Here is a 14830-nt window from a genome sequence, read left to right as displayed (position 1 = left end):
CCTGCCAGCTGTGTAACTTGGGTAGGGCAGGAGCCCCAGATGCTACTCCCATGGGTCAAATGGGGAGCACATTCAGCTGTCCAACCCCTCCTACCCCAACCCCGTTCAGGCCAAGAAGGCCGCCAGAACATTGTCCTCATGTAGAGAGAGGGGTGGGGCAGAGAGTAAGAGTGCCAAAGAAGATGGGCTGTTAACTCCCACTGCTGCTCCCTCTGGTGGCTTTAAAATTAAGGTTTACTTATTTCTAGGAAAGGAGCAGTGGCCAGAGGAAGCCTATGGGCAGGGACAGGGCTGTCAAAGACATGACCTGGCCTTTGGGATGGTAGTGACACTGAGCCATGGGCTCTGAATCAAAACAACACAAAATATATTTTTAAAGAAAGAAGGTAAAACATAGTTTTTAAAAACACAATAGTGAACACAAAATCAAGGAGCAAGAAGGCAAGGATCCCTATGCCAGCATGGGGACCCAGGCGAAGGACGATATCGTGTCTCAAACCAACTAGACCAAGGGAGGTTTAGCCAGTAAAGAGTGCTGAGGTTAGGGTGCACAGTACTTTTATACCCTTTTGTGCAGGTAGGGGTGGGCTCAGGTAAGTTTCAGTTTCATTTTCCTGGGTCCTGTGGGATTTCCCATGCTGGGATTCCTGGCTTGAGCCAATCAAAGGCTCATCTACTGTTTCTAAGTGTTGGGATAATAGAGTCAATTGTTTCTTGATTATATCAGGGGAGCTCTGAATGGCTTTATGCAGAGTAACTCCTTGGAGTTACTGCCCAGGTATTCAAATTTAGCTGAGGTTTTGAGTGAATCAGGAAGGGATTGATTGTTAAGGAGATTGTATCTGAAGGTAGAGAAAATGCAGGGAAGGAGTGATTGTTGAAGAAATGGTTTTTTTAAAAGGCAGAGGAAATGTACAGCCTGGTGTCAGGGAGTTCTCCAGGATCCATTGTGTCACAACAGTTTAGAGGGGTGTGGTAATCAAGATGCATGTACATGGTTCATGAGGCTTCCAGATTCTATTGACTGGAGTAACTCATTCACTAATTTAATCTTGTAAACAGACCTTTTGCCTTTGGCCTGTTTTTAGGTGGACACTCTGCTACACACACACACAAATATGAAAGTTGGCTTCTGCCAATATAGTTTTACAGGAAAATAATATGAGATCCATATTTCAATAGAGTGGGGTATGAGGGGTAGGCTAACAAGAAATACTTGTAGGCAAAAGGTACTAGATATCTTCAGTACATGTGCAAAGTGCTAGTAGTAGTTCTGGCAGAGTGAAGGTGAAGTATAGAACAAAGAAAAGGAAAGTAACTGCTACCAACTGATAGAACTAATTTATGGTTTAGACTGGCCACACCAAGTGATCACTGATTAACCAATCTCAGATTTTCCTTTTATGTCAAGATCCATAATGAAACTATAGGCCCTTTTCTAGCTAAATTGCCTGGAAGGAATAACAGCTATAAATACCTGCTCCTAGGTACGGACTACTGTATTATAGGTACTGTAATTCAGTTTTGCCTTCTTAGGTAAATATAGGAAAAATGGAAGGCAGCCAGGTCATAGAGAGTTTTTCACTAACCACATAGGCATTTTCCCCATGGTCAATATATCCTGGGATAAGGAAGAGAACCATCCCAGACTTCCGGTTACGAGGGAAACGGAGTCGGACCGTACCTCGGCGGCTGCTGCAATTACTTAAAAAAATAAACTCTTCTAGCCTGTAGTCCACGCCAGCAAAGGGCTAACAGGGAGAAGGGTCCTTCCTGGAAAAAGGAGGGACAGGAGGAGATTCAATTCCCCTCAGTTTCGTCCACCAGCAAACGACGGGGAGACGCTGAACGCCCACAACGCGAACCCTGTCTGTTGAATGGGAGAGATGAAAGACCGAGTACTGCAGAGGCAAACGTCCGTGTAACCTCGTAAATCTCACAACAGCTGAATTTAAGGGGTAAGGAAAAATATCTACTAGACTATACGAAAGTGGGCAAAGAAAGCTTAAAAACTTAAATCTTACTAACCATTGAAGGTTGCGCTACAAGGCGAACGATGCGGAAACTCGCGGTCTCCAAATCATTTAAAGAGACAGCGCGCTTAGTAACCCGGAGCATGCGCAGTTGATGAGGAGAACGGGGAAACCTTTCTGCATGCCCGCAAACAATATAACAAAATAAGAGCAAAACTTGGCGCGCGGACAGAAGGATATTGGTGACGTCTGCCAATTATTGACATTTTGAAAAGACAATTAGCGAACTCTACAGTTAAAATAATGGCAAAAGCTGTTAAAGGGAGGAAGAACAGCATACCGGATATGCTTGATAAAGCAGAAAATGACAGTAAGATGGACCAGTTGATGGAAATGATGATTGAGACAAGAAATGAATCAGTACAGAGATTTAACAAATTAGAAGATAAGTTATGTAATCTTGGGAAAACCTTTGAAAAAATTGAGAAAGACCTGGATGAAGTGAAAGGAAAACTGAGTAAACTGAAACCTCTGGAAAATAGAATACAGAAAACAGAGGAAATACTAAAAAAACAAGAAGAAACTAATGAAAAGGTGGAAAGGAAATTATCCTCATATGAGGGAGAAATTGAAAGACTTACAAAACAAAATGTACTGCTTGAGTTAAGACAAAAAGAACGAATATTAAGATTTAGAGGAGTTCCACCTAAAGATAGATCGGAACTGAACAAGACCATGATTAACAACCTAGCTAAGTATTTGGACATAGACGAAGAGGTGCTTGGCGATGATATCGAAAAAATAATCAGACTCAACTTCAGATCATCAGACAAAGAAACAAAAGGAGATGTGCTAATTTTCTTTAATAGAAAACAAACAAGGGATGAGATTCTGAAAAAAAAACTGCAAGAAAAAAATGACGATTGATATGAAAGAAATAATCATCCTCAAGGAGATACCAAAATGGATCCTCAATAGAAGAAAAGAATACTCCCCAATAGTTAATTTTCTCAGAAGAGAGAACATCTCCTTCAAATGGGAGGAGTTAGAAGGGATTCAGTTTACCTACAGTGACAAATTCTACAGACTCTCCTCAGTCACCCAGATCAAAGAGACTTTAGAGAAGATTAAATTAACTTTAAAATCAGGAAATAAGTGAGTACCAGACTGGTTGTAATTTATTAGTTGAACTGCTAACTATTATTTAAGTGAATAACCGAAAAGATGGTTGGGAAAATTATTTGTTGGAATGTTAACGGAATGAATTCCCCGGTTAAAAGGAGGAAAATATTTTATTATTTAATTAAAAATAAGTTTGACATTGCCTGTCTACAAGAAACGCATATAAGGAAAAAAGACATTGGATTGATTCAAAATAATAAGTTAGGTATGAATTTTGTTACTGCGGGGGAGGGGAAAAAGAGGGGGATTGTAATGTATGTGAAAAACCAATATAACCCTAAACAGGTATTTGCAGATAAAGAAGGAAGATTCATTGGGGTAGAAATTAATTGGAATGATCAAAAATCACTATTGGTGGGAATATATGGCCCAAATGAAAGCAAAAGTAGTTTCTATAAACAGATAGGAGAAATCATGAAAGAACAAGAATACAGCAGCATTTGTATTATGGGAGATATGAATGGAGTGGCCTCAACACAATTAGATAAGCTAACACAGAGTGAGAAAGATAGAGAATCAAGGAAAAAGAAAGTAGATGGGAAACTGCCTATGGCTTTTTTTGATCTTTGTGATCATTTAAAGATACAAGACATATGGAGAACACACCATGGTGATGAAAAGGACTTCACTTTTTTCTCCAACCAATATAAGACATTTTCCAGACTAGATATGATATGGGGCACCAAAGATCTTTGTTTAAGAACAAAAAAGATAACAATTGGAGAAAAAATACTGTCAGATCACAAACCAATTGTTTGGGAATGGAAGGACTTTAAGAAAAATGGTATGTGGAAAATAAATGAATATCTACTAAGGAAAGAAAAGGTGATAGACAGAGTAAAGAAGGAATTAAATAGCTTCCTTGAAATTAATTTGAACGGGGAAGTAAACCTGAATATAGTATGGGATGCCTGTAAAGCATACATAAGAGGCTTATTTATAAAAGAAAATGCAATCTGGAAAAAGGAGAAGGAAAAGTACGAAACAGAAATTAGACAAGATATCAGAAAAATAGAAAAACAACTGATATCGGACCTGAATAATAAAAAACTACTGAAAGAACTAAATAATTTACAAAATCAATTAACGATGTTATATACCAATCAAATGGAAAAACAATTAAAAATATTAAAAGCTAAAGAATTTGACAGTGCAAATAAAATTGGTAAGTGGATGGCCTGGAAAATTAGAAGTAAAATACAAAATAGAAATATTAATTTAATAGTAAATGAGGAAGAAAGATACACCAAACAAGATGAAATTATAAATCAATTTCTGGACTTTTATAAGTCACTTTACAAATATCAAGAAACTAATAAAGAAATAAAAGACTTTAAAGTAGGAAACAAGATGAAAATAAATGAAAAGGAAAGAGAATATCTAGACCAGGAAATAACAAAAGAAGAAATACAAAGCACTATCAAAAAACTTAAAACGAACAAATCTCCAGGGATAGATGGTTTACCAAACGAACTGTATAAAATACTAGAAACTCAACTCACCCCTATACTACATCAAATCATGAATAAAATTAAAGAAGAAAGGATAATACCTAAATCATGGGAGGAGACAGTAATAACGGTCATACCAAAGGAAGGGAACGACCCAACAAACGTTAAAAATTACCGTCCAATAGCCTTACTAAATTGTGACTATAAAATATACGCAATGGTGCTAGCTAATAGACTTAAACAAATACTAAATAGAATCATACCACCAGACCAGAGCGGGTTTTTACCCGGGAGATATAGCAGAACTAATATACGAACTGTCATTAACCTGGTGGAGGTCCTACAAAAAAAAATCAATCAGCCAGCTGCACTGATTTTTTTAGATATTGAAAAGGCATTTGACAGTGTTGGATGGGACAGTATGAAAGAAATGTTAACTAAAATAGAATGTGGGGAAAATTTTCAATCATGGATACACGCGATCTACACTCATCAAACTGCAAGAATTAAAATAAACTGTGAAATTTCACGGAAATTTAACATTGAAAGGGGCACACGTCAGGGTTGCCCACTTTCCCCCCTCCTATTCATACTGACGATAGAACCGCTATTAGAATATATTAGAACAACAAAAGAAATAAAGGGAATCAAAATCAATAAATATGAGTATAAAGTTAAGGCATACGCGGACGATCTGGCCTTATTTATTGACCCGCAGGAAGAAACACTGCAACTATTGAAAAAAACATTAGAGACATTCAAGCAAACTTCAGGCTTACAAGTAAATGAAAAAAAAACTAAAATATTATTGTTTAACTCAAACAAAACTAAGGAAAAACAAATTAAAGATATAGTGAAATTTGAAATAACAAACAAAATAAAATATTTGGGAATAGTAATCACTAAATCGAACATTTTACTCTACCAAAATAACTATGAGGAAAAATGGAAAGTAATTAAGGAAAATCTCCAAAAATGGAATAACTTAAACTTAACCTTGTTAGGTAAAATAGCACTGATCAAAATGATGGTCTTAGCTAAAATGAATTACTTATTTCAATCTCTACCAATTATTATGAACAGAAGGTTTTTTGAAAATTGCAAAAGAGACCTAACCAAATTCATATGGGGTGGACATTAATCCAGAATAAAATTTGATATAATGTGCGATGAAAGGAAAAGAGGAGGATTAGAACTCCCTAATTTAGAACTGTGTTATAATGCTGCAACCATGACATGGTTTAGAGAGTGGGTTACTCTAGATGATACGGAACTGCTTAACTTAGAGGGGTACGATTTAATGTATGGGTGGCATTATTACATATGGTATATGGAAGGAAAGGAATTTATACATTTCACAGACCATATTATAAGAAAACCAATATACAAAATTTGGGAAAAATATAAAAAAGAAAATAGACTTAAAACCCCTAAATGGATTTCACCGCTGGAAGCAGTGACCTTGAGGACAAATCAATATAAAACAATATTGAGATATAATGATATACTAATTAAAGATGGATCTGAAATTAGGCTGAAAGAAAGAAATGAAATTGAAATTGACAATGTACCATGTCAATGGTTTACATATAAACAAATTATTGAAAAATATAAAATAGACCAGAAAAAAGGATTTGAATTAGAAGAAGGAACCTTCTGGAAACTACTAATAGAAGGACAGAAAGGAACTGTAAGTAAAATCTATAAAATACTGCTACAAAAAGAAGAAGAGGCAGAACAGGTTAAAATATGTATGATAAGATGGGCCCAAGACTTTAACAAAGTTATTCTCCTGGAACAATGGGAAAGAACATGGGAAGACCTTAAATTTACTAGTTGTACCAAATTAAAAGAAAACTTCTATAAAATGATGTTCAGATGGTACCTCTGTCCAAGCAAGCTATCATTAATGTATAAAGGGGCTTCGCCTCTATGTTGGAGATGCAAAGAAGAGAAGGGCTCCATGTTCCATATTTGGTGGAATTGTAAAATAATTAAAAACTTCTGGCTGGAAATTTATCAAAATATTAAGACTATTTTAGAAATAGATATATGTTTTTGTCCGGAAATGTTTCTATTAAATATGATAAATGATAAAATTCAAAGTAACTGTAAAACTTTACTCTTGTATATGATAACTGCAGCTAGAATTCTGATTGCACGAAACTGGAAGAAGACTTCTCCCCCTCAAATACAAGAATGGATCTCACTGCTAATCGAATACGCATCAATGGACAAACTTTCTGGTATACTAAAAAAAAGAAATATAGAAAAGACTCTAGAAATTTGGCGACCTTTAAACGATTCTATACAGGTCAGATATGGAACAAACAAATTATTATTGTACCTTCAATGTTAAATAATAATTAACCAATGAATATATGGGAAAAAAATAGCAAGTGCTATACTTACTAATGTAATAAAGTAATCCCTTACAAGGGAGTCCCCTTAAATTGGAAGTCCCCCCTTCTCTTGGGGTTTTTCTTTTTTCTTTTATTAATTTTTTTTCTCTTCTTTTCTTTCTTATAATATCCATTTAATTCTATCTTTACTCTCAAATTTTTTTTCTTCTTCTCTTCCTTCCCTTTCTTTGTTTTTTTTTTCTCTCTCTCTTATTAGTACTATCTATTTGTTTTTTTTTTGGTATTTGGTACACTGTTTTATAGCTAATAATGATTTTCTTCGAAAGGTTGTATATACGTACGATAATAATAATAATTGTAATAACTGTTGATATGTAGATGAATCGGAAATGTATGTATTTGTATCACAGTGGTTGAAATAAACTTTTCTTTTTTAAATAAAAAAAAAAAAAGAACCATCCCGGTTCGGCCATGATTTCCACATGGTCTAATTCGGGCCCACCCTGTGAGATTTCCCTTATCTAGTGCCTTTCAAAAAACGATGAAATTTGAGGGGGTTTTTTAAAGTGCCACTCCTACTCCCATGCAAACATCGCAGGAGACAAACTGGTTTATTTTTCCCACCTCGCCGGCTGCAGCCAATCAGAACAGTGGAAAAATGGGACAGTTTGCGCATGCACAGCAATATCAGTGAGAAAAATGAAACTAAACCAGGGCTGTCCATAATCACCTGGAGTTCTTCTTCCCAGCCTGAACTCACTGTTGGGTTGCAGTGCGGAGGAAGGAACTGAGATACAAACATCCCGGTATGTATGATCCTGGTTTTCCCCCGGAATATTTTGGCTGTGGGGAAAATGCTAAAGTCGCCTAAGTGACTGCTACTTAAATGTGGGGAAAGAAAAACTTATGGTCTGGCCTGAAAATCTGCATCTATATTTATATTGGTAAAGTTGATTAGTATGCAGCTAAAGTGGGGTAGGACATATAGGTATCAATTCTGATATTGTAGTATTTTTGTTTTTCAGGCAATGGTTGTTTTAAGGCAATGGTTGTTTTATACTGGTGATCTTGTTTTGTATACTGTGCTGGTCATGGACTGTTAAAATAAATTCATTCATTCATTCACTGTAATTGTTCTGAGTATATATAGATTGCCAAGGGAGCAAAAGAAACAATACCTTCCAGAATCACTCCTGTCAGGTTCCATTCTCTTAAAATGTTTTCTTTGTGGGAAAAGAGCATGTGGAGAGAGATACTGTACTCATGGAAGAAGCAGTGCTTTCTTGGGGTCTCAACAGTGAAAATATAATGGGCACAGTGTCCTTCTGAGCATATGTAGAATATCTCCTCTCTCATCAAAGTACTGTCACAGATAGGATTTTTGTTCTCCATATTCTGTAATGATTATACTTGGTCTTTTGGCTAAGATTGCTACAGCTTCCGTAACACAGCTCAACTTCACTAACACAGAGTAGTTCCTTGAGCTGTGCTGGCAGCTGCTGCTGCCAAGGCAACATTTTTAAAAATCTGCACAGCCAATCAAATCTCCAATAGTCAATCAGAAACCTTGTTGGGAAAAAGTCCTATCTAGCCCCATTCACTTCCTGAAAACTAAAAGATGTGTGTTGGATGCTGGGGAGTTGTTGCCTGCAGTAGTAAGGAAGAAACAGCTATCTGATATCTGCAGGCTTACTTAAAATATCTTTCTTGAAACCATATAGCTGTGACATCTGAATGAGACTTTTGAGAGTTTCAAACATGTGGAAAAACATTTGTTTTTGTTCTCAAATCTTTACAGTCTTTCACACACACACACACACACACACACACACACACACACACACACACACACAAATCCTGCAGTTCTTGTGCTAAAATCCTTTTATTGCAGCTGCCAGAGCATGAGAATAACATACAGATCAAAGCGAGTATGTGACAATAAAGGGCAGGCCCTGTGGCTGGGAAGAATTTTTTATATATAACCAGTGAAGAATGCAGTTCTATTTCAAATGACATTTTGCTCATAGAACCCTCTTCTTATTCCTGGTAAACTAGAGAACAGGTTTTCAATGGACAAGGTAAGCCAAGGCTGCAATGTTTTCTTGATAAGAGTAGTAGCTGCTTTACTGCAAAGAATGTGTCGTGTTTTTAGCATGTTTTCCAGTTTCTCCCTCCCACTCCCCGAAAATGTGAATGTCAATAAGGGATGCTCATGAAATGTTTTCAACATGAATTTAAAAATCTCCAAATAAGAAAATATAATCCATTAATTAAAAAAAAATCCACCAGTGAATGAAATACAAAAGGAAAACAAAAGCACAATTCTAAAAAGAATTTTATGGAATTGTATGAGGTTTTATAATCCCATTGATCTGGTGGACATGAGTTTTTCTATTCTGATGCTTTAGAAATAAGGTAGGTAAATTTTAAAGAAGCAAACACCATAAAACACATGTGCAATATATGCTACCCGCAGTGCACAAAAAAGAAACCTACCATGTAGAAGGCTTACTGTACCTGGGTTTAGATCTGAGAGCCATTTGTGATGTACTAGTTAAAGTATCAGACTAGGATCTCAGGTTCAGATCTATATTGAACATTTACTGAGTGATATGAATCATTATTGACTTGTTCCATAACTATGCATCAGCCAATGTATTTGCTGGGGTTGGCAATTTTAATGTATACATACACACAATATTCCAAAGTGGCATTGATATGTATCTTATGGTCTATACCAAGGAATGAAAAATGACCTCTCTGCCAAGTCTAAGGCTGAAAGTCTTTATCATATAAGCAAAGGTAACCTGTTCACTAGGCAATTGCATAGGGCACCCAAAGGGTGGGAGTGCCAGGGGCACCAAAAATCCTTGCTGTAGCAAGCAGAAGCCCCAACTGGAGCCCTGACTCTGACATCACTTCCCAAATTGCACTTCATGTCCTGGCCATCTTTTTCCAGGAAACAGAGAGAAAGAGAAGGCAGGAAACATCCACAATACTCCCTCTAGCTTCATGGAGACTTTGGGTGGGGCAGCTTGTCTAGACTGCTTTTCCTAATCCCATCCAACCCCCTTGAATGAGTGAGAAAACTCAGGGAGGCACTCACTGTACCACAACCAGGCTCTCAGTGATGCCAGACAGAAGGAGCATTGTGGCACACATGACCTTTCCTGGACTGCTTGGCTCCTGCAAAGGAGAAACAAAAAGCAGGCAAGCACAATCTCCACTTTATGCCCTCCCTCTTGTTTCAGAGTCTCAGGGAGTGCATCTGGCCTTCCTTCCTGATTCTGCCTCCTGAAAAAGGGAGGGAGAAAAGAAGAGCAGGCAAGCACCAACTCTACTGTGCTCCCTCCCTCTACTTTGCAGCAGGTTGTGGCTTGAAGCGCACCCAGCCCACATGACCAGGGGGGGAGAGTGCCACTAGTAAGTGGCTGAGAATGCCAAAAGCCCTTGGGCCAGCCCTGAATGTAAGATAGGCAATGCTAAATTCTATAATAAGTCTGAATGTAGTCCCAACAACCCTAAATTTTAGTAGACCCATAAGTCTCTCCCTGGCTACAGTTTGTTTTCTTGGTTATTTTTTTTTTTTTACAAATCATCCACTAGAAATACTGCTACATTTCTCTTTAGTGACAAAGCTTCATGCCAACTCTGCAGTGCTGTGTTATATCTAATCTTAAAAGTGATAAGGAAATTATATATACCTACAGTGTACTAAATATGGATTCTACATGTTTTTTTTTAACCTTGATAAACCAGTAAGCCATTCCCTAGACAAGTATAAGTTTTGGTCATCACTCAACACTCTGCTTAATGATCTTGGACTGCATTTTTTTTGTATCCAAAGCATTCCGAAGATAGTTTCACTGCCCAGAACTGGAAACTGTCCAGCTATTCAGCTATATATTTAATCCAGAGCTGGTATGGAAGCAAATTAATGATGTAACTGAGGTTTACCGGGAATCTTACCTCTTGAAGGGCAAATGTGAGAATGGGATGTTCTTTTCAAAAACTAGATTACAGCAGCTTTGCATTTTATAGACAATGAACATGCTAAATGACACAGGTGCTTCATTCTGTGAGGCCAAAGAATCATAAGCTGTTTTCTTTAAATCATTACCATTTTAATATTACTGGAAGTATCCAGGTAGGTTGGTTTCATTGCCAGACCACATCCTCAAATTAGAGTAGCCCGACAATTTTCCAGGAGTGAACATAGAAAAAAAAAATCAAGTCTTCTATTTCTTTACTTTGGCTAAAAAAAAAGAAGGACTTGTTGGATAGAATAAATGTTTTTAAACAAACAAATGCCTAACTTGTAGATATCCTGAAGTCACGGAAAAGGGGTATCACTCGTCTTCCATGTGTTTTTTTATTCTGAGGAGAACCAATCCTTGGCCCCCTCACAGAGTAACGATTGATTTAAACAATTAAGCATTTATTTATAATAGACATGCATGCCAAAAGCATAGATACTTCAAGTCCATTGCTTCTGTGAATTTTGATCTTTAATTTAACAAAGACTGAACCTTCCTGAAATCCATTCACATTTTTTACACACACAGCTGAAAAAAAAACTTTCAATCCCTTTGTTTTACTGTTAAACAATATCAAATGCATAGTTTCTAGTTTCAGTGTCGCCAGATGACCATGACAAATATTTTGTTAAAATTCCTCCATATCCTGCCCTTAGAGTTATGGGCCACTTACAGAACCACAAATGTGGCACCCCCCCCCCCCCAGCCTTCAGCAATCCTTGCTTCTGGTAGTACTAATCACCTCTTTCTTAAAAGAAAGACTATCTCTGAGACATTCCATGGACCGAGGTTTTTGTTGTTATAAAGCATTGATTCAAACTTGCACTCATACTCAGAAGTTTATGTTTAAACTCTGGTGCCTGAAATCTAGAAGGAATGTTTACCCAACTCCATTTTTTCTTTCAGACTTCCCCTACCGGTAGGATCACCTCAGAGCTTTGAAGTAAATCTGCTTTAGAATTAGGCACTGGAATTCTTTCCCACATGAAGTTTAAATTGTCTTCCTGGCTAGAGATTGGTCTGTCTCTGACATCATCTCTATCACTCAGCTAGCTGCCTCTGTTCTACACAAACAGTTCAGGAGATGAACTAGCTATGTTTCTAGAACCTGGACTAGGAATTTTTTTCCCCATAGCAGTTAATTCCTCTCATTGGCTAGAATAGTGTCCTTTTCCCCAAATATCCCCCACCAACACAATAGGTATAATTGTAAATGGGTAATGATATTTAAAATGTAACTTCTTAAAATTAATGCTAGGAAATTATATGTATGAATAATGTAAACCACATGCTTCACCAGTTGCCTAGGAGACATTTGGAAACCTCTCCTTAAGCAAGGAGCAAAAAGGGTGGGATATGTGATAGAACTAAGAAAAATAGCATATTAAAAATTCCTTTCTGTATAATGCTATTTCAAAACTAGGAGCATGCAAAAGCAGAGAAAAAGAACCTGACTATGAAGAATTAATTCCTCACAAAGGCTGTGAGTGTGAGTGACATGCTGGGGGTGGATGGAGTTTAGAATTCAGTAACAACTACTGATAGGAATATAGGTTGGAACTTTCAGAACTGAAGGTTCAGACATGTTTAGTGTCTCTGTATAGACCAGTGGTATTGTCAGGGAAACAGTTATTTCAGAAAAAGCATATCTCCTTCACAAACTTCCTCTTCTTCAGGCTCCATCTGCAATTCTAAGAATTTATCAGTCTGGAGTTGATAGCCCTTGTCTAGCTACACCTTCTTTATTACACTTTCTTGCTGACTGATTTCTCCTAATGTTTGCTTTACTTAGTAGTAACAGAACTGTCAGTAAATATTATCAGAAAGTACAAAGGCAGGACAGCTTATGTCACATGTAGCCAATGTGGTGAACTGTTCCGAAAACACTCAAGTAAAGCTTAAGACACAGAGATAATGGAATTGTATCACATCATCAGAGACTTTTCCAATATTTATTTACCAACAAATGTTGACCAAGGCCGTTTCCGAAAGGCAAATCATGGCGGCCTGGAGACGGTAAAAACACCGTCTCCAGGCTGCCATTCGCACGGGGGACGCAGCTGCAGCGCAGCCGCGCCGCTCTCACGCCGCCCGGCTGGCCCGCAGCCGGCGTATTCCCAGAATGCTAGGAAGTGTTCTTTTTGGGAATACGCCACCGTGAAGCCGCTGCCGAGCGAACGGCAGCAGCTTCACGGCGCCTCCCCCACCCGGCACTCACCTTGTCCCTGGGCCTCCGGCGCGTCGCTGAGGCCTGGGGACATGTTCTCTGCCCTGCCGCCGAGCAGGTGGCGCCAAGGGTCAGGGGCGGTCCCCAGGCCTCGGCGACGCCGAGGCCCAGGGACAAGCCGGTCGCGGCGAGCACCGGCGCCTCAGCGCCGGCTGCCTGCCTCTTCCAGGGACCGTCCGTGCGGACGGTCCCAGCGTCTTCGGGTCGGCGCAAGAAGCGCCGACCCAGCCGTTTCCGCTGCCGTGCAGAAACGGCCCATATTATTATTGGATGACTCTAAAGATAATCATGGTTCTGATAGGACCTTTGATGACTGATCAGTAAATTTATACTTTACTAGAGATTCAGTTTTATACTTTACTAGAGATTCATATACTTTACTAGAGATTCATATACATGGGTCAAAAAATCTGTTACAGAACTGTGGACAAGGGTACTAAACAGCAAAATCTTTGGCTAGAAGTCCCAGAATATGTGTGACCATTAGATAACATACCTGTGAACTATCATGATTGAATATGACAGCATTAAGGTCACCACAGTTGTAGTGCTTGATAAGATCTTCAGTGGTATAAGGGGCCTGCAAGCTGCCGGCTCGAAGGCTTTCATGCTGTAGTAATGTTTGGTTCAAAGCAAACAGCACCTGTATACACATTGAAAATAAATATGGATTCAATAAATATATTGTAACATCAGGTATAAAATACACGAATGACCAGATAAACTTGGGAGGATAGCATGAACAAATTTGGCATGTCCACTTTGCCACAGTTGATTTCTATCTTACTAGCTGGCTTGCCTGTTATTTTACAGAATGGCATCCCATCCAATTCACAAAGTATTTTTAGATAGAGATTAGGATTGGTTAGGATCAGATTCATTGTTTTTTTTATTTCTAAGCACACAAAGACATTGCTTATTTGACATAGCATATGCTGGCCAAATGTATTTATTTATTTAAAACATTTTATGCTGTCTTTCCACTCAAATAAGGCCTCCAAAGTGGCTAACATCAAAACATTTCAACATAAAACATTTGAGACATTAAAACAATATTTTAAATAATGTACATATACAATAATTATATTTCCAACAAAACATAAAAAACAAACAAACGTAACACAACCAAGGAGGAGGATAACCAATAACAATTAATGGGGAAATAACAAACCAAACAAAAGATGTATTCATTTGTTGGTGGAAGATAATGATAAAGGGGGACACAGGAAGAAGCAAATATTCCTAGAGAGGCAGTTTCAAAAATGTGGCATCATTGTCTGAAAAGGGTTGCCATCCATCTAGCCTCAGATGGCAGAGGCACCCAAAGCAGGGTTTGGATAATTAGGCTCATATGAGAGTAGGCTGTCCTCTTGGAAAACTGGCCACAAACTTTATAGGCTTTAAATAACAATGCCATTGAGTTGAATTGGGTCCAGAAGTAACCTTGAAGTCAATATAGATGGATCAAGATGGGAAAGACAAGGTCCTACAACCTAATCTCGTCAACATTCTGGCCATGGTATTCTATATCAACTTCTTTCTCGTGGACAGTTTTCAAGGGTAGTCCCACAAGCAGCACATTGCAGTCTAATCTAGA

The 14830-nt window shown here is 38.0% G+C and overlaps 1 protein-coding gene across 2 annotated transcripts in view; it reads right to left on the bottom strand.

Moving 5' to 3' along the window:
• The window catches only part of TRABD2B (TraB domain containing 2B), a 345777-nt gene that overhangs the window by 116992 nt on the left and 213955 nt on the right, over positions 1-14830 (bottom strand). The window contains exon 4 of one of the 2 annotated variants that reach the window (XM_048498580.1): positions 13730-13876. The exons of the other annotated variant lie outside the window; for it this stretch is intronic. Within the exon in view, the coding sequence (XP_048354537.1) occupies positions 13730-13876 (147 nt within the window). The remainder of the gene's footprint in view (positions 1-13729; positions 13877-14830) is intronic. 2 annotated transcript variants of the gene reach the window in all.

This window comes from Sphaerodactylus townsendi, linkage group LG05 (genome assembly GCF_021028975.2).
Source record: "Sphaerodactylus townsendi isolate TG3544 linkage group LG05, MPM_Stown_v2.3, whole genome shotgun sequence".
NCBI classification, from domain to species: domain Eukaryota; kingdom Metazoa; phylum Chordata; class Lepidosauria; order Squamata; family Sphaerodactylidae; genus Sphaerodactylus; species Sphaerodactylus townsendi.
This window is presented reverse-complemented; position numbering and strand designations above follow the sequence as displayed.